Source organism: Colias croceus, chromosome 10, assembly GCF_905220415.1.
Source record: "Colias croceus chromosome 10, ilColCroc2.1".
NCBI lineage: Eukaryota > Metazoa > Arthropoda > Insecta > Lepidoptera > Pieridae > Colias > Colias croceus.
In genome coordinates this window covers 3557885-3582118 of record NC_059546.1, presented here as the reverse complement: position 1 = coordinate 3582118, position 24234 = coordinate 3557885, and the positions used below count along the sequence as shown (strand labels likewise).

General features: G+C 34.1%; 5 protein-coding genes across 7 annotated transcripts; 3 read left to right on the top strand and 2 right to left on the bottom strand.

Moving 5' to 3' along the window:
• Positions 1-435: 435 nt before the first annotated feature.
• On the top strand, positions 436-2202 carry LOC123695190 (homeobox protein rough-like). Its single transcript, XM_045640953.1, has 4 exons — positions 436-460; positions 870-990; positions 1387-1500; positions 1929-2202. Exons 1-4 carry the CDS (start codon positions 436-438, stop codon positions 2029-2031), a joined length of 363 nt encoding a protein of 120 aa, XP_045496909.1. The 3' UTR covers positions 2032-2202.
• A 684-nt stretch (positions 2203-2886) lies between these two features.
• LOC123695081 (heterogeneous nuclear ribonucleoprotein A1-like) lies at positions 2887-7546 on the bottom strand. Of its 2 annotated transcripts, none has more exons than XM_045640784.1 (8): positions 7477-7546; positions 7234-7320; positions 6620-6843; positions 5648-5892; positions 5092-5262; positions 4386-4583; positions 3939-4022; positions 2887-3539 (listed from the first exon to the last, which is right to left on the bottom strand). In XM_045640784.1, the coding sequence occupies exons 2-7, from the start codon at positions 7261-7263 to the stop codon at positions 3952-3954; spliced, it is 939 nt and encodes a 312-aa protein (XP_045496740.1). In that variant the 5' UTR covers positions 7264-7320; positions 7477-7546; the 3' UTR covers positions 2887-3539; positions 3939-3951. The 2 variants fall into 2 exon arrangements, with proteins under 2 accessions (XP_045496740.1, XP_045496741.1); XM_045640785.1 differs by having other exon boundaries at positions 7490-7515.
• A 2162-nt stretch (positions 7547-9708) lies between these two features.
• LOC123695121 lies at positions 9709-12699 on the top strand. Its single transcript, XM_045640853.1, has 2 exons — positions 9709-10315; positions 11636-12699. Exons 1-2 carry the CDS (start codon positions 9878-9880, stop codon positions 12449-12451), a joined length of 1254 nt encoding a protein of 417 aa, XP_045496809.1. The 5' UTR covers positions 9709-9877; the 3' UTR covers positions 12452-12699.
• LOC123695122 lies at positions 12438-14085 on the bottom strand. The gene is made up of 2 exons (XM_045640854.1): positions 13585-14085; positions 12438-12617 (listed from the first exon to the last, which is right to left on the bottom strand). Exons 1-2 carry the CDS (start codon positions 13825-13827, stop codon positions 12438-12440), a joined length of 423 nt encoding a protein of 140 aa, XP_045496810.1. The 5' UTR covers positions 13828-14085.
• Positions 14086-14151: 66 nt separating this feature from the next.
• On the top strand, positions 14152-19327 carry LOC123694896 (heterogeneous nuclear ribonucleoprotein 87F-like). Of its 2 annotated transcripts, none has more exons than XM_045640508.1 (6): positions 14152-14325; positions 14553-14776; positions 15867-16111; positions 16359-16493; positions 16601-16916; positions 17170-19327. In XM_045640508.1, exons 1-5 carry the CDS (start codon positions 14296-14298, stop codon positions 16912-16914), a joined length of 948 nt encoding a protein of 315 aa, XP_045496464.1. In that variant the 5' UTR covers positions 14152-14295; the 3' UTR covers positions 16915-16916; positions 17170-19327. The 2 variants fall into 2 exon arrangements, with proteins under 2 accessions (XP_045496464.1, XP_045496463.1); XM_045640507.1 differs by having other exon boundaries at positions 16592-16916.
• The last annotated feature ends 4907 nt before the right edge of the window (positions 19328-24234 follow it).

Sequence of the window (24234 nt, the reverse complement as noted above, 5' to 3'; positions counted from 1 at the left end):
GGTAACTAACATAGTCTGTGCTAACATTGTGACACGGGAATTTTATATATAAGAAGAAGAAGAAAGACTATAAAGCTCAAGAGTTGGTTTGTTTGAACGCGCTAATCTCGGGATCTACTGGTCAGATTTGAACAGATTTGAAAAATTCTTTCGGTTTTAGATAGTTATTTTATCAAGGAGGTCTATAGGCTATAGGTATATCATCGCGCTACGACAAACGACTTTAGTCGAGCCACGGGGGTGAAACTGCGCGGAGCAGCTAGTCATAAATATTAAAATAGATTACCTATAATTATGAATAAGTATAATAGAAATCAAAATATGCTTATAATATTGCCCTTTTAACGGGGAAATTTTAGTATCGTATTTCATTATTAACGGTTATATCCATGAATCACCACAAGGCTTCAAAATATTTCCGGCATCCGGGACAATATGGTGCGAATCGGAGCTCTTACAAGTATTTTTTTATTACAAAATCACTTCCCACTGATTGCAGGAACCACAAAGAAACCTTAGTATTGTCGTTTGCGATTAACTTATGCTTTTTAGTTTTAACCCTTTGGTCTTTGCCACATGTTAGTTAAATGCTTTAATGGTAATCTGTGGTTTTATGTAAAAGTTTAATATGATTATTGTTCTGACGTTGTAACTTGTAGGTAATTTCAGATGAATCGATAACTTACCTATTATCAATTCATCTGAAATAACCTATACCTATACCTATGATAGACCAGTTAGTCACGAAAAAAATTGACCATTGATCGATGCTTAGTGAAATAGAAATTAGGAAGAAGTTGCGAGTGGAAAACTAGCACCTCATGTGCAATTTACCTACTTCAAAAATATTTTTTTTTTCTAAATTTTAGTAGCGCGTAGAAGACGAAAAGAGAGTCGACCACGGCGGCAACGGACCACCTTCTCAGCACATCAAACGCTTCGACTAGAACTAGAGTACGCTAGAGGCGAATATGTTGCTCGTGCGAGACGGTAAATAATATTTTAATTATCACTACATAAGTACATAGTACAAAACAAAGTCGCTTTCTCTGTCCCTATGTCCCTTTGTATGTTTAAATCTTTAAAACTACGCAACGGATTTTAATGCGGTTTTTTTTAATAGATAGAGTGATTCAAGAGGAAGGTTTTAGTATATAATTTATTAGGTTTTAGACAAAGCGGGCGAAGCCGCGGGCGGTAAGCTAGTATAGCATATTTTAGGAATATTTGATACCATACTAATAGTATTTTAAGGCAGAGATAAAATCAAGCAGTACTTAATCTTAATTATTTGGAAAAGTCAAAGAAGAAAAGTATTTTGGTGATATAGAAAATAGAGATCTGTTTAACGCAATATTTCACTACCTGATTATTTATTTATTACAGCTGTGAATTAGCGTCGGCATTATCACTCAGTGAAACGCAAGTCAAAATCTGGTTTCAAAACAGAAGAGCTAAAGATAAGAGAATTGAAAAGGCTCATCTTGATCAACAATACAGGTATGTAAAAGCTATTGATACAAGTGTTTTGAGTTAAATAATTATTGAAAAAAGACATGTGGCACTCGGGGACTGCCGCGGTAAAGCTATTGCATATCATGCCTTCAAGCCACACCTCCGCGCCCGTCGGAGTGGGGAGCGTGAGGTTTTTCGTTACTAAATTTCTGGATTCGGTCCCCGCGCTCAAGGCCCGCGATAGAAGCTATGCAATAGCTTAAAACATATCTGTGATACTAAGGTTAAAATAGATTAAACAGTTAGTAATTACTCTATATTTCAATATAAAAAAAGCGTCCTACGAAACCTAAAAAAAAAACCATAGGTATACTAATACAGATTATTTTCAAACGAAAATACAAGTAGGAGTACAAGTAGTTTCTGCCAGAAATTATATTTTCTTTAGATCTCAAACTTTTTTATACTTTCAGACAATTAGCAGCAGCATCAGGTTTCTTTCCCACAATGCTACCATCGTACCCGCCTCCACCGTGCCCGTGTTTGCCAGTGCAACCGCCACACAACGATAAATAATTTTACTAAATACATAATATATATGTATGTTTATAAACAAGCAAAACTTCCGTTGCTATATGAAAAATTGTTTATGAAACACGTCCAATGTTCTAACAAGAGCATTTTTTGTGAAGGAACATAATTGACGTACTAAAAAAACCACTCACAATCTCATATCTATATATCTCAATGTTCAAATTAACACCTTATTTCGTTACAGTAATGTTCAAAGTCTATTGTTATGCTTGTTAATAAAGTCTGCCTGATAAACGCATAAACAGAGTTTTGCTTCAGACAATTTTTGAGTCTAGTCGTTTATTGTATCAGTATGAAACAGAAGATTCGAGTGCAGAAATTATATATGTTTTTCATTCAAAAATCTTGATTCAAATAATGGTTTCACCGTTATTTTATTTTTATTATTAATTACAATTAAATAAGATAATTAAAAATCAGCTCTTAGGCTAGATTCTAGTCTACCCAGGGCAACGATCTCCATACGATTAGTAGGTATTAATTTTAATCGCGTTTTTTTTATTCTATCCTACCCGTGCAAAGTCAATCAAGAAAACTCAAATGCAATCATGCATGCAATCTAAAATTTTGAAGGAAATCTATCTTATTAGTCATTTCTTTTGGATTTTCTTTCCAAGAATGTTACTTATGTGTTTATTTATATTTAAGATTATAACTGTAAATAGGTATACTAGTCAAAGTTTAAGTATATGCTTTAAGAACTCATAGAGAAGTACTTTTGTTTTGTATTCAATAGAACCTACTTAATATGTTATGATTGATAATGTAAGAAAATTATTGTCTATAGGTATTTAAATCTAAGAATATGTAAATGGAGTTAAAAATAAAACAATTGAATTTATTGCGTACGTTTATTTCCATCAAAATATTAACTTACCATGGCCTTTTCCACGTTCGGTGGCTCACGCGTAGAAGAGTCCATGGAACATAGTTTTATATTTATTTTAATAATGCACACAACACCAAACAATCAGAGTTCCTTAATCTACATAATTTCTTATTATAACGTGAAATAAAATTTAAAACATCCGCGTAACAATAAATCGTATTTAAAAGGAATCCACTTTTCTTATAATATATTAACCTAACATCAAAACACATACCATAGACAATATCTCAAGATGACTTAATAAATTCCATATCGAAAGAGACAAAAATACGTTTAAATATCTTGAAATAAGTCAGTTTGGAATGTCAAAAATGGACACTATCTTATATTAGAATCTGTATTATATATCTTACTACCTAGGAACGTATGCACAGTTCTTACAGAGAAAAAAAAACGTAAGATCGACTTCATGTCAAACTTAAATAATAATTGGACAGTGTAATTGAAGCTTGTAAAAACTGTGATTTGTGTGCTGTGAAAGTATCCTCACTTATGCACAAACCTTAACCTGCCTAAAATTGCAGATCCTCTCGGCCCTGACACCATGTTGTTTGGCCTACACTAACCTCCTGCCTAGTTTCATCTAAGCGCAACTTGATACCTAAGTGTTAAAAATATTGCATTATACACCTGTACAACACCTGAACATAAGGCTTTATGTAATTAAATAAGATAAGAAAATATATTCAAAACGGGGAAAATATTTTTGCAAAGAAAACATCGGTATTGACTTTAACCATAGACTAAGAGATAGGTAAGATTGTAAATTGAGCAAAAATTGTAAATATTATCTTGCTTCCATGCTTCCACACTTCCTAACTTTAATTGAAATAAAATTAACCCGAAATACATATAAACAATAAAAATTGGAGAGCGGTTCATTATTCGGAAATCCGAAGGATATGCATCATATAATTTTGGGAAATTGATTTTTAGAATGTAATAATTTTGGTAAATTCGTTTTTAGAATGTAAATTGTATGTTTAAAATGTTTACTTACAAGACTGTGTAGTTTAAAATCTGCGTGGATTGCCAGTCGGCGCGTTACCGAAGTTAGCACCGCCACCGCTTGTGTTGTAACCACCTATTTCAAAACAATATTTTATTTATTTCGAATGAAAACTATCTATATATTTTGTAAACAATAACCTTTATAATAATATGTTTATATGTATATAATAAAGTCTTATTAATTAAACTACTAAACATAAAGAATAAATGAACGATTTTTTAATGAGTTTTCTTTTGTATCTTTGCATCAAAATTTCATACAGATCTGCTGACTGCTGTTGATACATACGAACTTTCGCGTTTATAATCATGTACACTTACATAAAAATAAAGCAAAAAAAAAAAATAGCACATAGGCTACTTTTATCCAGAGACCACGGGAGCGAAGCCGCAAAATCCAGCTAGTTATAAATTCAAGAAAAAAAAGTAAACTCACCACCGCCATACGGCTGCTGTCTCTGCGCGTTGAAGTTGGGCCGCATGGGGCCACCGCCAAAATCCTGCTGGTATCCACTGCCGAAGTTGTCGCCCCCTTGGTTCCAACCACCACCCTGGTTCCCGTAGCCCTGGTTCCAACTGCCACCCGAGTTTTCCCACGGATTTGACTGGTTGTTCCAACCGCCTTGGTTGTATCCTGTTTTGAAAAGGGATAGTGATATTTTACTAATTGTATTACTTTATCAACAAAAAAGAAAGTTTTAGATTGCTGTGGTTAAAACAATTAAATTTTTTGCACAAGAGCTTTCAATCTTAGTGTAATACCTGAAGTTCATTGAAAATTTTTTCTTCTTAACAATACATTTTAAGAATCTTTCATTCTAGAAATTTCAGATATAATTAAATAATTCAACACAGTTTTCTTAGTATAAAAAAAAAAAACTTAATGCAATCCTACACCAGAGGTGCTTGCTTCTGTTTCCAAAATCCAAATTAGAAATGAGATATTTCTACAGTGATGAGTGAACTAGTAGTCTATGTAACGTAACTATCTTCAGACACAAAAACCATACAACAAAATCGTACAATTTCGATGTGACAGACAAACAGACACTTTCGCAATTATAATATTAGTAAGGAAGTATAAAGTAAGGACAAGCAAGAATTAGTAAGGATAAGGATGAACAAAAATTAATGATTCTCACCAGAATTGCCCCACTCCTGGTTGCCTTGCCGGTTGCCCCAACCGCCGCGACCCCCACGCCGGCTACCACCACTGCCCCGGTCACCCCCACCACCTCCCACACCAATCTCCGACTTTGATAACGCCTTTTTCACGTCTATTCTGTGCCCTTTAACTTTGTGATTTTGTTGTACTGAAAAACAATGTTTAATTTAGTATTGTGATTGTGTTTACGGCAGCCGTTTTGTAGAATGATCTCTCACACTAAGTATCCCAATGAAAAGAAATTGATTAAAAATAATAACACTAAGGGTGCTTTACGAGGATGTGTAGCGAGGACAAATTCCTTTGTAATTAACCAATAGTATCGATTCAAAAGCTAAATGCTTCAAACTTCAAACAAAATCAAGCAAAATGATTGGTTCTTAAATAGTGAACAAGTCTCGTATAATAATAGAATATTTTGCTTTAGTTATATTGCAAAAAATTTTAGTTTTAATGAATTTGTATTTTATTTTTATTAACTTTAAAACAAGCCACAGAGTCACCTCATTCAATCGTAAAAAAATGTTACTCACAGCATATTCTATCTACAGGGTCATAATCGTCAAACTCAACAAATCCAAAGCCTCTTTTCTTGCCAGTGTCCTTCTCAGTTACAAGAATTACGGACAGAATGCTGCCATATGAACTAAAGTACTCTTTTAAATCCTCCTCCTCAATATCTTGCTTCAGTCCACCGACAAACAACTTTTTTACCGTAGCACTTGCATCTGGTCTGTTAATTTCCTCTCTGGGAACTGCTCGCTTTGGTTCCACGATTCTGAAATATTCAAATATAAATAGACAATGGAAAAAAATCTATTTACGTCGTATGTAAAAAAATCTATGTACGTAGTAGCCATGACATGAGAGAGTAGACTTGATAAATCATAGGCTACAATTATAAAACAAAGTCATCTTATATGTCTGTTCACGAGATACTAAAAAACTACTGTACTAAAAGCTACAATGGAAAGCTATAATTATTATGTTTCTTTTAAGAATAAGTATGTTTTTACTGTTTTTAAGTATCATAAAATATTTAATATGTTACAGTACGCGTCACGTAAAAAAAACGCTGGATGAAAGTGATGGGGTGTGTTTGCACATGGATCGAGTTTTGCACGAAAGCTATGCGCCGATTATTTTATTTTTGAACTAGGCTCGCAAATCGTGGTTTCGCAATAACCTATTTGTTATTCTTATAACCACCTCATAACACCAAATAGACCGATAAATCGCCAATGCGCAGCCATCCATCAGCGTTCTTTTTACTTGACGCGACCTGTATATTATATTATAAGTATATATTTTACCTCACATACAAAATACCAAGTCAGTAAGCAAGGCTAAATAAACAATATCTTCTGTTATGGAATATTTTGTTTATTTGTGATACAAAATGGACTTGTTATCATGTTTATCATCAATAATTAAATTCTCTTTTAAAAACAGACCACCAGACCATAATAACAATAAACAAAATTAGTTATTTAAACAATATTTACCTTCCATCAATTTTATGTGGCCTGTTCTTCTGTGCATCATCCACCATGTGAGCATGAGAGTATGTGATGAAACCAAACCCACGAGACCTCTTTGTTTGGGGATCCTTCATCACCACCACATCAACTATCTCCCCCCATTGCTCATAAAATTCCTTCAATGATGAATCTGTTGTTCTGTAATCTAAGCCTCCTATAAAAAGCTTTCTGGTATGCTCTGGCTCTTCCTGAAATATAAATCATAAAATTTTTATGTTAAACTATTAAGTTTAATATTGCCATTGCTTCTATCATAAATCAATCTGAAATCTGAATTATGAATCAATGAGCAATTACATTTGATAATTATAAATTAGACACTATATGTTTTAAGTTTATTAAATTAATATTTAAGAGATATTTACGTAGAAAAGATTATAATTTTCCAATATTTTTGTTCCTTATATGTGTTTCCTCACATTGGGTTTAATAGCAGTGGTAATTATTGCCAAGTAATTTTCATGAGATTTTTTATCTACCTATCACATAATAACTAGCAAAACAACAGGTAAAACATTATACCTACATATTTTACTTAGAGATACTAATCAAAATTAAAGGCAATATAAAATACTTACAAAATCATCACCACCGCCGCGAGGTTTCATTTTGAGTTGTAGTAAAATTGATATCTGCCCAGAAAAGTTCTGTAACTTTGTATCCACCTAAAATGCAATGAGAATTGTATATTTAATATTTGTATTTGATTCTAGATAGCTATGATATGTAATTACTGAAAGTATCAATTCGTTTCAAGTAAAAGATATGAAAAGTATGTTCTATTTTCACATATTTTTATAGTTAAATTTATATGAAAATACCCTGTGAAAATACCGAAAGACCGAATCACCGAATCCTGAAACAGTAAACGTAATCTATTGCAAGTGACACTGACATGAAATAAAATTGTCTTGACGTTGACAATTAATGACAAATGACTGCGTTCAATCGAATGTTCGTCGTTGGTTCGTCACAGTTCGTCGTAATCACAAATCAAGGTCGTAATTAACCAAAGCCAACATTGAAGACAATCAATTCAAAATTCAGTCAAGACTCAAGACAATCAATTCACAATAATTCCAAAAGTTTTCAAACTTCGGTCAAGTGAATGGTATTGAATTGAATTGAATCACATTGAATTATCGGATCTCTTATTTCAAAAACTGTTTGATATCATTTAATAGAGTAAGATCCCAGACATTTTATCCCAGAGCCGTAAGACACAAATTATTTTCTAAAACAAAAAACATATAACTTTCGGTTACTATGATGGGTTCACAGCTTTTTCACAGCTGTAGTCCGTGCATCAGACGCTTTCCATGAGTCAAAATTTTTATCAGACACTAGGTATAGAGCTCTAATAATTAATGAACTTAATTTTTAAATGTCTGATTTATAATAACCTTAAGATAACTATTACAATGTTATATTTAATCAAGCAGACAAATTGCATTGAAAAAAAAACCCTGACCATGCCACTGATGAACTGCATCAGTGGCATTAGCAATTTGCCTCTTAAAAAAAAATCGCAATGTGAACCACATACTAAAGAACGGTACATCAAATTCTGGTAGAATTTAATAATATACTTTATGTTTGAGGTAAAAAGTTTATTTTATCTAAACATTATGTTTCTTTACATTCCCTTAAACACCATCTACGCAAAGGCGAAACCACCTCAAACGAAACGCTAAAGTATACCTAAAAAAAACGCCGACGATTTTGAAAACACTATCTACATTATTTTGTAGATGTAGTTGTGTTAAGGTCTATTTTTTATATTTATTTCACTTGCTGACGACGAAAAAACGATTTGTTTAAAATTAATTAAAAATAATTGTTGTTTAAATGCACTTTAAATGCGCTCAGCTTGTAGGCGTATTATTTTAATGACCACTCGTGCCTCGTGAATGCATTTTTTGTGTGTTTGACTGTGCATTTTTGTATATAAATGGAGATACAAGCAAAGCTAAAACAGGGCAGTGTTTTAATCACCGATTTGTAAAAATGAATCTGGGTTCTGGTTTGGTCATAATCCTCGATATTACTTGCTCTTTCATCCTCGCAAAATTGCAAACAGTTAAAAATTGCGATCGGTGGGTAACAATATTTGCTTGCAAAATAACGCATTATTTTTCTATTGACTAGGTATTTTCAACTTTTCCCACACTATTTTAGAGCATGTCGATGCAAAATGAGGCTACCATATTTTTTTTTTAATCTAACTTATCATATCGAATGACATAGTATACTACGGATAAACCATGGATCAACACTTTTCAACATTAGGTACAATATTTACGGTGAATGGTGATATTATCCACATTGTATTTTCTAGGGTTTGATTTTACGCGAGTATTATGCATTTAGAAATTAAATGACTCCCCGTGACTCACGGGGAGACATAACGTCGGGAAAATAATATAATGAATACATATTATATCGCGTTTAAAATCCGTTAAAAAGTCTTTAATTTCTAAATTATCCGCAGTGTGAAATTATATTGTACTAGCTACCGCCCACGACTTTGTACGTGCATTCCCGTTTTTCCCCGTTCCCGCATGAATTTCGGGAAATCCTTTCTTAGCGAATGCCTACGTCCATGCCTACGTCTTAACATCTACCTGCATGCCAAATTTCAGCCCGATCCGTCCAGTGGTTCGGGCTGTGCGTTGATAGATCACTATATCAGTCACCTTTGAGTTTTATATATAATATAGATTATCCTTATTAAAGTAGGTAATCACTATTCACTACATAGTATAAAGATAGTATAAAACAAAGTCGCTTTCTCTGTCCCTATGTCCCTTTGTATGCTTAAATCTTTATAACTACCTACGCAACGGATTTTGATGCGGTTTCTTTTAAAAGATAGAGTGATTCAAGAGGAAGGATTATAATATATAATTTATTAGGTTTTAGACAAAGCGGGCCAAGCCGCGGGCGGTAAGCTAGTGTGATAATAATAAGAAGCAGATATTTATATTTTTCTTAGATATTTTTATTTTTATCTGTTACCTTCATTCATTTCGTTCATTCATAATAGCATCTACAGACGCTCCGATTTGGTTGGTGCCAACCATATTGGAACCGACATGGCAACCATTCCGACATTGCTACAGATTGTCCGACGGTTGGCCTTCCAGCTGTCAGTTGACCATAGAGTTAATATAATATATGCAGTTGACTTTGTTATGAAGTAGTGAACGGACGTCTTGCCTCATGCCACCGGTATTATCGAAAAATGCTAAAATAGCGTTGGTTGCAGCAACCATTGTTGCTACAGCACCGCTGCAAAAGGAACAAAGGAAAAAACGAAGAGAATGGGCTAAATTCTACTATAGAAATAGAGAAAATTACAGTCATATGCGGCTCCTTAAGGAATTGGATGATGAAGATTTCCGAACATATCTTCGAATGACTCCAGAATCATTCGATGAAATATTAAATCTTTTGAAAAGATATATAGCGAAAACCGATACAGTTATGAGGCAAGCTGTAACTGCCGAAGAAAGATTAGTGGCAACTTTAAAATATCTCGCGTCAGGAAGAGAATATAATGATCTTAAATTAAGCACATGTATATCACCACAACTACTGTCTGAGATAATACCAGAGACCTGCGAAGCTATCATTAGAGTACTCAAAGATTACCTAAAGGTATGTATTCAATAAAACAACTTTAATATATAAAAAATAGTTTATTTATTTTTCTAAAGTAATAGTATACATAGTATAAAACAAAGTGTCTTTCTCTGTCCCTATGTCCCTTTGTATGCTTATATATTTAAAACTACGCAACGGATTTTGACGTGGTTTTTTTTCAAACTCAAATTCTTCTTCTTCTTCTTCTCTTAAATAATGGCTCCTAAAACTCAAACTCAAACATTTATTTATTCAATTAGACTTCTTCGAGAAGCACTTTTGAAACGTCATATTTTTAACATTTACTACCGATTCGGAAAGCAGCATCTATGGAGAAGAACCGGCAAGAAACTCCATAGTTGCTCTTTTTATAGATAGAGCGATTCAGGGGAAGGTTTTAGTACATAATTTATTAGGTTTTAGACAAAGGCGGGCGGAAAGCTAGTAAAAATTAAAATGGAAAAGTACGAATATCACTGAAAAATTACTTTTTAAAAATCAAATATTTTTTTAACTCCTTCCCCTTTCCTCTGACTACCTGTTGTTGATTGCTGCTTATGTAATTAATTAATGAATTGGAATCTAATTGTTGCTGGTATGATGATGGTGGAAGCTGAGGTAATGTTGATGACGTTGGTGGCTGACTGAGTTGAAGTGATTGTGATGTATGTGAGTACTTATGTGATGGTGATGGCTGACGATGCTGTGGGGATGGTGATGGTGATGGTGCAAATGGTGACGGCTGGTGATGCTGAGGTGATGGTGATGGTGATGGTGCAAATGGTGACGGCTGGTGATGCTGAGGTGATGGTGATGGTGATGGTGCATATGGTGACGGCTGGTGATGCTGTGGTGATGGTGTTGGTGATGGTGCAAATGGTGACGGCTGGTGATGCTGTGGTGATGGTGTTGGTGATGGTGCAAATGGTGTCGGTTGGTGATGCTGTGGTGATGGTGATGGTGATGGTGCATATGGTGACGGCTGGTGATGCTGAGGTGATGGTGTTGGTGATGGTGCATATGTTTGTGGCACCTGCTGCTGGTACGCGTACCCCTGACCTAAATATTGTACTGATCTTCTTTTAATATTTATTGAGGTTTCAAAAGTAAGCACTCCTAGTTTTGCATAGAACAATGTTTCTCCTATTAATTTTTCGGCGAGGCATCTTTGTACTTTTGGGAGCTCCTTGAGCTGAGAACTCACGGAGTTCCCGAAAGCATCAGCTGATGTGCCGTCACCAGATATTAATATTTTAGCAGACTCTAGTAATTCGGACTGTTTCTTTAAAATGTCATTTTGCTTTCTTCTCGTAACGCGTTCTCTTTTTGTTGCAGGTTCCTGAAACAGAAAATGACTGGTTACAAATAGCTAAAGACTTTGAAATAAAATGGCAATTTAATCATTGCTTGGGTGCTATTGACGGCAAACATGTTATTATCGAGAAGCCGCCAAAATCGGGTACACTGTACTATAATTATAAGGGAACTTTTAGCATAGTCCTGCTTGGTATTGTGAATGCAAATTACGAGTTTATTTATGTAAATATAGGTTCTAATGGCAGTATTTCTGATGGTGGAGTATTCAAACATACAACTTTTCATGAAAAAATGAAATCGAACCAACTAAATTTACCATCACCTTCTATTTTACCGCAATCAAATGTTATCGCCCCATATTGTTTTGTGGCAGATAATGCATTTGCCATTAATGAAAATCTTTTAAAACCATATCCAAGAAGAAATTTGACACATGATCAAAGAATTTTCAATTATAGACTCTCCAGAGCAAGAAGAATTGTAGAAAATGCATTTGGTATTTTAGCTGAACGTTTTAGAGTATTAAAAAGACCAATTCAAATTAATGTTCATAATGTACCCAAAGTTGTAATGGCTTCATGCACACTGCACAATTATTTAAGAAAAAAGTCATCAAACTATATAACAAGAAATTGTGTTGATACCGAGGATACTGAAACATGTACTTTTCGGCCAGGAGACTGGAGATTAAATGACAACTTAGTAGGCCTTAACAGAACAGAAAGGCAACGTACTGCAGATGGTAATTCTGTTAGACAAATATTCACTGAATATTTTAACAATCAGGGCCGGGTACATTTTCAAGAAAGAATGATTAATACTATGAATATTTAAAGCTTACCTCATCATTATGTGACTGGGAAGAATCCGTCTCCATATTATCAATAACCTCTGTCGTCGGCGTGATTTTTTCATCCAAGAATAAGAGGTGTTCATAGTACCATAGTGATGGCGTATGCACCTCATCGTTTCCAGCGCCACTAGTCTTGCTAGCTTCCACCTAAAATATGTAAAATATCCAAATTTATTGTTTACTGAAACCCATAGTTGTTTTATTTCTTCAATAAAGTACTTAGAATATATTATAATGATTTTTTTACTTGTTAAGTATTGTCAAAACATGTTTTGATTTACCACTATGTATACTTGCTAGTCTTGCTACATCAAGACATGTTTTGATATTGCGCAGCCGTATATCACTTCATATTTCTCTTGTTATTTAGACTGTAGAAGCCAGTCTAGGGAATGGGCGAAATCCTTTAGCAATCATGTCATCCATACTAATATTATAAATGCTAAAGTAACTCTGTCTGTCTGCCTATTACTCAATCACGCCTAAACTACTGAACCAATTTTCATGAAATTTGGTATGGAGATATTTTGATACCCGAGAAAGGACATAGGCTACTTTTTACCCCGGGAAATAGGATAGATTTTATCCCGGAAATCCCACGGGAACGGGAACTATGCGGGTTTTTCTTTGACTGAAGAGTTCTTTCTTGAAGAGTTTGTTTGTTTGTTTGTTTGAACGCGCTAATCTCGGGAACTACTGGTCCGATTTGAAAAATTCTTTCGGTGTTAGAAAGTTCATTTATCGAGGAAGGCTATAGGCTATATATCATCACGCTAAGACCAACAGGAGCTGAGCCACGCGGGTGAAACCGCGGGGCTCAGCTAGTTCATAATAAAACGCAATAAAAATAACTACGTTAAAAACAACCGACTTGAAAAACGGAGAAGTAAAAAATAAAAAAGATTTGATATTATTAATTACCTACTACATATTATTTAGATGTGCTATTTATTAAATAGGTTTGATATTTATTAAATACTTTTTAGTGAATCAAAGTTTCTACATTTCATTTATATGTCATCGAGATCAGACAAAAATGCTCATAAATTAAAAACATATAAAACACATTATTTATTTATATACATAACAGGATATTTGACTTGAATTTGCTTACCTTTTTTCGCTCCCTCCTATAGGATGTACGCATATTATCTAACTTATTTTTTAATGTTTTTAATGTAGCCCCACTGTCAATTTTTTTTAATAGTTCTAACATAATAATATATGCTTGATTTCGGGCATCTCTGTTTGCGTAATCTTTATTAGTTAAATCCCATAAACAGGGAAAGTCTTTATATACTTCCAGTAATTTTATTATAATATCACGTTCGGTGACTGTAACTCCCTCGGCGTTCATGTTGACACACCGGCGGCGTTGCGAATGCGAATGAGTCAATTACCTATATTACTCTATGGAATGAGCCGATTTGGTCGGAACAAAGCTTACAAACGTTCCAATTTGGTTGGGTCGGATAGGAAGTTGGTTTGGTTGGTATCGCTGGCGCATCCGACCACGTCAAACCAATATTAATAATAATTATGTCGGACCGACCGCTCTCTACACTTTCCGATTTGGTCGTGGTCGGATGGTTGGCACCAACCAAATCGGAGCGTCTGTAGATGCTTTAATCAATCACTGTTGACGTTTCAACTTCCAACAAAGTCACCTACTCGGTCAGTCTCAGTCGGTCTTTTTGGCGTGGCTTCGGTCGGGGTTGGTCGTGTTCTGGGAAGATTTGTAATTCTAGTCCGTGTACGCCACGTTCAAAAGAAAATTTTAAATAATATTATTAATTAAATAAGCAGTTTATTTATTAAAGCAAAAATGCGGCCACAAAATGGTGACGACGGTTTTGTAAGTATTATTTTATTTCATATTTTTGTGATGAATCATCTTATTATTGAGAATGCTAGTTAATTTAGATCTTCGTTTATTTATTTGAATAATTTGTTAAATTATGTTTCACTTTTATATTGGTTAAGTATTTTATCATTTATTTTTGCTATAAATAATTATTAGGTATCTTATTTTTGTATGCGACCACGCCATCCGCCATTTTGTTGACCGTGTTCTACTTACAGGATGAGCCCGAGGTTCACCGAAAAATCTTCATCGGTGGGTTAAACTACCGAACAACAGATGAATCTCTTAAATCACATTTTGAAAAATGGGGAGAAATCGTGGACGTTGTTGTTATGAAAGATCCAAAAACGAAGAGATCACGCGGCTTCGGTTTCATCACTTATTCCAAAGCACACATGGTAGATGACGCTCAAAACAACAGGCCCCATCGTATTGATGGACGGTGAGTTTATCAATATTTTACTTTACTACTGCAGTCCAGCTATATAAAAGCTTATAAATCGCTTTTATATCGTTTTTTACTGCAAATATAATATGACAACACTTGGTGAATGTCTTGTGTATTCGGTATACGTGGCATTTTCTGTGAGGTCAACAAACTTTTAATATGTGTCGTTATGTATGGCGTTTTATTTTCCTATATATATATTTTTATTATTGATGATTATCATTTTTAGTTAAATACTTATAAATGGGTTTTAATAGAAAATTCCGTGCCTCGTGGGTTCAAGTAACCTAATTAGCCAAAGTGAGGTAAAAGGCTTATTACACTACCCGATATGAAGGGCCCTGCATCTAGGGTGGGCGTGTACCCTAGTTAGTGTGGCGCTTATTACACTTCTCTGCGAATTGGGCCCTAACTCAGTTTATACGCGAATGTCTAGAGAGATAAACGTATTGTTGCATTTTATATTATGCCGCCGTCAGTATCGAAACTTCAAAAAGTTGCTGTAGCAGTGGCAACCGTTGTCGCAATAACAAATATTAAAAAAAGAAGAGAAAGATCTGGGTGAAAGAGTATTTGCGGTTACGTGAAAAGCTTTCAGATATGCAAATACTAAGCGTGCTTGAACCGGGAGTTTTAATGAATTAATTAGAGTAGGTGCAGAACAATTCGAACACTTGTTGAGTTTTAAAACAATTGATTTAAACAATTTATTTATTTGTTAACATGGCGGTGTGGTCACAAACATTTGGAACTTCCCTTTTAAGTTATATAAACCTGTAGTAGGGAAGTTTGGTGACACCTTACATACAAAAGCAGCCACTCCACGCACTAGTCGCGCGGCAACTGAGCTCCCTAACCGCCCTAAACGTTATTACATTACCCAATCTGCAGGGCGCTTAGGGAGCTAGGCAGATCGGGCAGACCCGATCGCCCTAAATCGGGACACTAACTCCCTAAGTCTTATTACACCACTCTTAGTTAGGGTTAGGGTCCCTAAAAATTGGGTGGTCTAATAAGCCTTTTAGCCTGTGGGGTTTTTCTAGACATTTTGTGTGTGTATTTCAATAAGTTTATTTCTTTTTAGTTTTGTGGAAACAAAGCGAGCAGTTGCAAGACAAGATATTAAGAATCCAGAAGCTGGTGCAACTGTAAAGAAATTGTTTATTGGCGGTATTAAGGATGATCATGATGAAGAACAATTAAGACAGTATTTCTCTAATTATGGTGAAGTGAAAAATGTCAGTATAGTCACAGATAAGGCAACTGGCAAAAAGAGGGGCTTTGGATTTGTTGAGTTTGATGATTATGACCCTGTAGACAAAATTTGCTGTAAGTTTAAACTTTTATTTTTTATTCTTAATATTTGTGCCACAGCTTTGCCCCAGAATGGAACATTTGTGTCCAAACTGGCTTCCTCTGACTGTGGAAAGTAAAGAATTGATTAAAGCTATACCTGACTATTATTTTTCATAATAGATCTGGTACGCAAATCAACTTACATTTTTTTAATAATTATCGTATGGTTTTTTTAATGCAACTTATAACAGTGTTTAATTGAAATGTGTATTATTTTTAGTAAATGCCCCACACAAAGTAAATGGTAAACAATTGGATGTTAAAAAGGCATTGCCAAAGGATGGCTCTGATCAAAGAGGTGGAAGACAGGGTGGTGGCCCTGGTAGAAATGACAACTGGGGTGGTAATGGTGGAGGTAAATTGAGTTTTTATTTTGTATAATTGCTAAAATTTTATCAATCATTTGCTTTAATTAAATTTAAAGTTATTACAGCAAATATTAAATTACAAAAGACATTTCAGGTGGATATGGAAACAACCAAGGAGGTTGGAACAATTCTAACCCATGGGATAACAACCAGGGTGGTTGGGGAGGTGGCAACCAAGGGGGTGGTGGGTATGGGGGTGGAAATCAAAGAGGAGGATGGGGTAACCAAGAGTTTGGTAACTATGGTAATCAAGGATATAGCGGTGGGCCGACAAGGAACCAGCAGTATGGTGGGAACAACAGGTCGACTCCATACAACATGAACCAGGGAGGCGGTGGTGGCGGCAGCGGCGGCGGCTACGGAGGTGGCAACTACGGAGGCCAGGGAGGCCGCGGAGGGAGATTCTAAATGTATGTATACAACACATCCTTCATTAACATTCACAACAAACTTAAATTAACACATCAATAATTAGATGTCTCTTTACTCAAGTCTTTATATTTAACACTGCTATTAGGTGTATCTAAACGTTTTTAGGTTTTACTACATAGCATTAATGGTTTAGGGCTAGATAGCTCAAGTTAGATAGTTCAATGATTAATGCTATGAAGGAACTTAGTGTTTACATGTACATGATTTATTAAAGGTTTTTTCAATCTCTAGGTTACGTGCTAAGTACACTAGTAGTGCAGAGTATATCGTGCTAGTGTAGGCGCTCCGGAGCTCGATAGTTACACCTCATGGTCTACACTCGAGACCACCTAGGAGAAGGCGTCAGGAAAATTAGATGATAGATAGATCGTAACATTATCTTTTAGAAGGAATATTTTATTAATTATTTTTACTATGTACTGATATGTAAGTTCGCTATTTATTGTGGTACTTAGGTACTTATCGTGACATACTGTTAAGGACACGTATACTTTGTGAAATAAAATACATTTACTTTTTCATAAATAAGTACAATTTAGGATTTAATGTTTGGAGTTGTGTAGAAGCTAGACGAGAAAGGACAGTGTTAGTTGACTTTAGATGGATAAATCATCATGATTAATTTATTTTCCTGACTCAGTATTAAGTTCTCAAATAGATGTTGTAAGTGTTTAGGTTATAGAAATGGACTTATAGGATAATTTGATGTAAAATAAATTTTAATACAAAATCTGTAGGGTTGTTTCTTTAGATCTGTAAATAGACCTTTTATTAAATCATTGTTAGAAATTAAGTTCGTATTATATCTCAGACACTAGAAGGTTTAAATGCTAGAAAAATAATAGGATACTGCAATTAAAAAATGATAAGAATTATATTCAAGTGGAGTATGTAGCTTCAAACCATCTAGTAGTTTTATCATAAACAGATACCTTATATAAATATTAAGTAGATACTACATACATACATAGATGTTTCAATAAATTAATCACATTGCGTGGTGTTTAGTCATTTTACCCTAAAAATAAACTGTTTATGCATGTTAGTTACAGATATCAAATATTTTTCTAAGAAAGTGGATTACACATAACTACTTATGTCTTCATTAAAAGATCGATTAACAATTTATCTTGACTTTCTATTATTATAGCATTTAAATTATTGTATACATACCTGTATTTCTTTTTGCTTTATTTTCTACATCTCCATCACATACCTCTGGTTTAGCCAAAATGGTTGTTTTTGTACCTACTATACCAGGCTGTGATATTCTTCAACGACATGCAAACTTTCTGTTTAGAAAAAATATTTAGACATGCATTGAACATTGTACCTAGGTAATTTAACATTCATAAGAGTAATTTCGCCTGTAAATTTTGCGTCACAACTTTGATAGGACATAGGTACCTAGTTTGAGTTGGTATTGAATAAAGAAGTACCTACCGGTTAACAGGTTAGTTGAATGCATATAAGATACAAATTATTACCTATCTTCTTTACTATTTATTAGTAATAATATGGCACGGTCTGCCAAATGGATTGTTAAATCGACCTACATACCTATTTATCTGACGCGGTAGGTATGTATAGATGCAAATAATGCCTATGTATGGGAATCCTTCATCCTTGATTCATAAGTACCTATAGACTACAGACCCAACCTGTATCGATGAGTACTATCTGAAAATAGGTTATAGTTCGTACAGTTGAGTCATCACATGAAACACGTTGTGAGACGTACATAGGTGTGTCAAATATTTTAGCTAGCTACCTACCTACATTTTTCAATAGCTGGAAACCTAGTTTCCTTTTTAGCAACAACATAGTTACCAATGTGGAAATCATTCATCGAGATCTATAGAGCTTTGAGTTTTATACCTACCTACGTTACTTCTCGCTATTTGCAATATTACACCAAATACCTACACAGTGCCTAGAAAAGAGAACGAATCTGTCATGTTTATCTATGATTGCCTACGCAAATCAAAAGTAGGTAGGTATGCGCAGCAAAAAGCTATTAGCAAATATTCCGAAAATATTAATGGGCAATTGACATACATAATGTATGTACCTAGTTAATAATTTGTGGTAGGTACCTAATTCTTTAGTAAGCGGAGTAGTGATGTTCAAAACATTTGATAGTAGCAGGTGTAAACTAGGTAGGTACATGAATTAAAACATGACCTAAAATACCATCGTATCACACAACTTTCACTAGGTATGTATTTTTTTTCTCTATATTTTATGATTTATTTACATATGGCATCGGGAAACTGAGCATCGAGTCGCATTTGCATTCTGGTAAGTTTCTGTAAAATTTATTTTTTTAATTTACATATATTTTTTTTAAAGAATGATTTATTTCACCAATAAATGATGAATAATAAGATGTCGTTGTTTTATTTAATTTCCCTAACTGCTATGATCTATCAGTGTGTTGATATTTAACTGATCTTTCCTTTTAGTTTTTTGGAACATTCTTGCAAAGCAGACACCTATTGACTTGCACCATAGGTACACCGTACACGCACATATTATGCTCCAGTTGTAGTAACATTTTCTTCATTCAGATTTAATAGAAACCTTGTGGTTACTATCTAGACATTAATTATTAGGTATTATAATCAAATCGTAGGAAAGCCAAACTGTGTATAGAATAAATTTTTAAAATAATACTTGGGGCGTGATCTTTACATTCATATTACCTAGGTACTAGAGATCTGTGTCTGAACAAAAATTGGATAGTGGGTGCTAGCCAAACTTATTTTCTATACATGTTATATTATTAGCACTCGACATTTTGCCAATAATTACTCCTTTATTTATATTGAAAAAGAGGAGAGCAATCCAATTAACTGTAGGTACCTATATTTCAATTTTCAATTTATTTAAATTTCTTATTACCTACAATTTATTACAATAGACAATTTGTAAAAGTATATATAGAAATATAAATAATTTATACAAGCCAGTTTCCCTAGCTAGGTTACTGGGCAATCTGTACCTAACTGAATTGTAAACGGTCACCTTAGTGCTTAAGTAGGTACCTGCCTGATTCTCTAAGTGTTGCTGGTGGAAGAATATTTTTCCACCAAAATGGTAGATCAACTGTTGCCCATAACTATGAATATAGGTAAGGCTCTATCCTCTCTAATAATACTATGTACATGCTATGTACATACCACGTACATACTCACCTATTTAATTTTTCCAAGTTTTTTCCCTAGCAATACAGTAGGTAGACAAGTTTAAAGTAAACAGCCTCAATAATATCCAGCTGTATCTGTTAAAACTAGGGATGTAACGATACCGATACCGGTACCGATATATCGGCCGATATAAATCGGCAAGCCGATATATCGGTATCGCCGATTATAAAACAACCGATATCGAAATCAAACAATTCAAAAAACCGCGCCCAATGAACGGTGCGACCATTTTTGTTTCTTTTTTAAAAAGCGATTCGCTTCTGCCTGCGTTGTTTATTAGTCTAACCTAACCTAACCTGTTTTCTTTTGAAAAAACCATTCGCTTCTGGTATTCGCCGGCGGTAGCGCGGCACTAACTTAAATGACAATAAACAAGTTCTTAAAATATTCTGAATTTTTTAATGTTTTATGGACTCTCTAACATATTTTATACGATCTGGCCAAATGTCGATGACCAAATCGTGAAACGTTGACGATTTAACGCTGATCAAACTATGTTGGCCATTTCATGAATTGAGCAAATCTACGATATGGCCACGACATGTGTATTACTTTAAAGTTTAACTGACTTTGTAAAATAATAATACTAAAATAAATGTTTTTCTTGTTTTTTGTTTTGGAATTTTTATTTAAAAGAATACGATTTACAGTTGAGTCTCTGTTAAATGTTGTTAACTTTTATGCATAATTCACTATTTATTTTTCTACCAAGCCATCGATATCGGTATCGTATCGGCAAAATCGTATCGTTACATCACTAGTTAAAACCTACTATTATAGGTCTACCAGAATCTGATGGCATATTTACCTATATTTAAGAAATAAAAGATTTTCATGTGGCAACTTATTTGACAACTATCAAATTATTTATCTTTTTTGCAGTTGATGAATAATTTTTAGGATTTTGTCTAAAAAATCTTCGAAAATGTCGAAAAAGCCGCTGCGATCACAAGCAAGATGTGTTGTTTATAATGTGTATAGAAAAACATTCAATGAAGAAGGGTCAAACACATCACAATTTTCAATTTTGAAGATTTTATTGGTAAATTGGACTTACCCGTTTTGATACTTTAAATTAAAAAATATTATATGTAGGTAACTATAATATTGTTTGTAGTGTGTAGTAGTTGTGATTAGAATATAATTTTATGAAAACTTATTACAGGAGTTTCCAATACGGCTATTCTTCTAGTCCAAGCTGTCCAACTCAATTTTATAATGTTTGTATCTGTTAATACTTACGAAAATAAACATTGTTTTATTTTATTTTTATTTTATTTTATAAAAAATTATAAGCAGTTTTGATCTACATTATCATTATATCGATATTTTCACATGGCATACTGGTAATGAATATACAAATATAGGTATGTGTAAATAATAATATGTATTACCTGTATAAAAGTAATATGTATAATTGTACCTATATTATACATGTAAGTATGTACCTACATAATATTAAGTGGATATCTCATTATTAAATACAGTATTGTCCACTTATGTAATGTGACTAATGATATTGAGAACAAAATAAAAAATAAGCAGTATCAAGATCGTTCAGTCCATTTTCCCTAGGGTTGCACACTCAAAATTTTGATTTCCCTAAATGCCATCAGATTCTGGTTTACCTATAAATAATACCTAATTAGTACCTACCAAAGTTTTACACTTGTTTTACATTTCATAGATTTATAAGAAGCTCAAATGTATCAGTCAATACCTATATTATAATATTATATAAGTACCTACAACAAATAAGACTGACATGCGAAGAGACTGAACAGCAGTTATTTTAAAGAAGAGAATTAGGCACCTATTCAGGCATTAATAATTACTTACCCCCATTGAAATATCTAACGGATTTTTTTCATACAAAGAGCAAATAAAGAAATAGGTACCTTATAAGCTGTTTTTTACATGTTTTTTACACATTGTAAGTATAATTATTCAGGGTAGTAATGTACTAGGTAGGTAGTATATCTAATATAACGTACCTGTAGCCCCTGTAGGTACCTCCTTTTTTTTTTTTTTTTTTTTAGTGGGGAAATCTTGCATAGATACCCACGGCCTCCGGGGAAGAGGCCGTGGGTTATGTCGGATTCCTACCGACCAAAACCCCACTGTGTTCCGTCAAGCCGCATCAGCGACAGGGCCACGGGTATGTGTAGAATTCATCCGTGACCCCATCAGCGGCAGCCCGTCGCCGGGCCCAAACACGTACCTTCTAGTTGTAAGGTACAATTTTACAAAGTCTTCGATCGATACTATAGAATATATTAAGTATATTCTAACGTCGCGTCGGCGTCGTGTGAGTGCGGCAGCAGCAGGTGCACGCGGCACGCCGCGCCGCGCCGGTTGAACGCCAACACGACCTCTGCCAGCGACGTCAGTGATAATACTAGCAACCCTAATTCCTACGTACCTAATACTCCATTGACATATTGTAGGGTGCTGGGAAGTTGATAAAACAAAACCCAATCGTCCAAGGTGAATTCACTTAATTTTATCAATACTCTTATATATGTATATACATTATTTAAGAATAATATAGGTAAAGTTCCTCCTAGCTGTCCCGGCAAACTTTGTTCTGCCTTGCACTTATCACAGGGTTATAGATGTTCGATTCTCAGATCTACTCGATAGACGATATGCACACAAAAATTCATGAAAATCGGTCGAGCCGTTACGGAAGAGACGACATGCAGAATCTTAATGACAGCGTTCATCTTAATTAAAACATCTTTTTCTTTGGTGGCTACTCCTTAATAAATAGGTAGGTATTTCACGTGTATTTCACGGTGGTAAGAATTTCACAGAAGCACAGAGCTACAAACATTACAAGGATCAATATTGGCACGTGGCGAAATATTGAACTGATGCCGAAAAAGATACAAATTCGTTTTCGAACAAACGACTTCTTCAAAATCAACGACTTATCAAAATACAAAGAATGATGTTTTTAAGGTGAATCTGGTGTTGCTGAAATAGTTACAATTAAATAATTATAAGTACTGTAAATCATTTATTATAATATGTCTGATTAGTTTGTAAATAGATAACTAATTATATTATATTAATAATAGAAACATGTAGTTATGTACCTAATCTCAATCAATAGTTACAACTATAGGGGCATCTGCAAACCACTCGGTCTGTCTGAGGCCGAGATTCATAGATCGCACTTTAACTTTACTTTGATGGAAAGATCTACTTTCACCCAAAAATATGTTTCTAAGGCCGAGATTCATAGATCGCACTTTAACTTTACTTTGATGGAAAGATCTACTTTCAACCAAAAATATATTTCTTAGTCGTGTCAAGCTCATCTTTACTTTCCAGAAACTATACTTTACTTAGTAAAGGCTAAGGAGCCGATAATCATGACTTTGGTCTCAAAGTAAACTTTACATGACTAAGCGTATAAATTATGTAGGCCTTCATTTTAAACCAATTTCCTAGAACAGAAACACATTTTAATATGGTTGGGTTATAGATCGAAACGTCATGTCGAGTAACATTTTTTTGTTGATGTGTTGATCGTTGCATTGTTTCGTTTGTCTTTTAACATTATTATAATATTTTTCTGACGAATTTTGCGGTGTCTACCGGTTTTTGATATTTCTACTATAATCTTCCTACATAATGGTTTTTTTTGTAAACATTTCATTTTTCATATAAAATAATAATGTTATTATTATATAATATGTTTTTTTATGGAAATATAACTTAATTTAATAATAATAAAAACATAAATTATGCGTATAAAGTAACAGTTACACGTCTTACCCTGTACTTTACTTTGGGACCGTACTTTTCTAAGGAAAGTCAAGCAATTCTCTCTGAAATTAAATATGTTGAAAGTAAACTTCGGTCATACAAAGTTTACTTTGTGAAGACTCTTTTGCTCTAAAGTAAAGTCACGACTGTGAATCTGGGCCTTAGTCGTGTCAAGCTCATCTTTACTTTCCAGAAACTATACTTTACTTAGTAAAGGCTGGAGCCGATAATCATGACTTTGGTCTCAAAGTAAACTTTACAAATGACTATGCGTATAAATCATGTAAGCCTTCATTTTAAACCAATTTCC

Excerpts from the sequence above, each read along its gene's own strand:
- LOC123695122 (XM_045640854.1), bottom strand. The coding sequence starts at position 13,827 with ATGAACGCCGAGGGAGTTACAGTCACCGAACGTGATATTATAATAAAA. Across the intron at positions 12,618-13,584 it reads ATAGGAGGGAGCGAAAAAAG|GTGGAAGCTAGCAAGACTAG; the intron begins GTAAGCAAATTC and ends TACATATTTTAG.
- LOC123694896 (XM_045640507.1), top strand. The coding sequence starts at position 14,296 with ATGCGGCCACAAAATGGTGACGACGGTTTT. Across the intron at positions 14,326-14,552 it reads AAAATGGTGACGACGGTTTT|GATGAGCCCGAGGTTCACCG; the intron begins GTAAGTATTATT and ends TTCTACTTACAG. Across the intron at positions 16,494-16,591 it reads CTGGGGTGGTAATGGTGGAG|ACATTTCAGGTGGATATGGA; the intron begins GTAAATTGAGTT and ends AAATTACAAAAG.
- LOC123695190 (XM_045640953.1), top strand. The coding sequence starts at position 436 with ATGGTGCGAATCGGAGCTCTTACAA. Across the intron at positions 461-869 it reads GCGAATCGGAGCTCTTACAA|TAGCGCGTAGAAGACGAAAA; the intron begins GTATTTTTTTAT and ends TCTAAATTTTAG. Across the intron at positions 1,501-1,928 it reads CATCTTGATCAACAATACAG|ACAATTAGCAGCAGCATCAG; the intron begins GTATGTAAAAGC and ends TTATACTTTCAG.
- LOC123695121 (XM_045640853.1), top strand. The coding sequence starts at position 9,878 with ATGCCACCGGTATTATCGAAAAATGCTAAAATAGCGTTGGTTGCAGCA. Across the intron at positions 10,316-11,635 it reads TACTCAAAGATTACCTAAAG|GTTCCTGAAACAGAAAATGA; the intron begins GTATGTATTCAA and ends TTTTTGTTGCAG.
- LOC123695081 (XM_045640784.1), bottom strand. The coding sequence starts at position 7,263 with ATGAAACCTCGCGGCGGTGGTGATGATTTT. Across the intron at positions 6,844-7,233 it reads GCGGCGGTGGTGATGATTTT|GAAGAGCCAGAGCATACCAG; the intron begins GTAAGTATTTTA and ends TTTATATTTCAG. Across the intron at positions 5,893-6,619 it reads CCACATAAAATTGATGGAAG|AATCGTGGAACCAAAGCGAG; the intron begins GTAAATATTGTT and ends TGAATATTTCAG.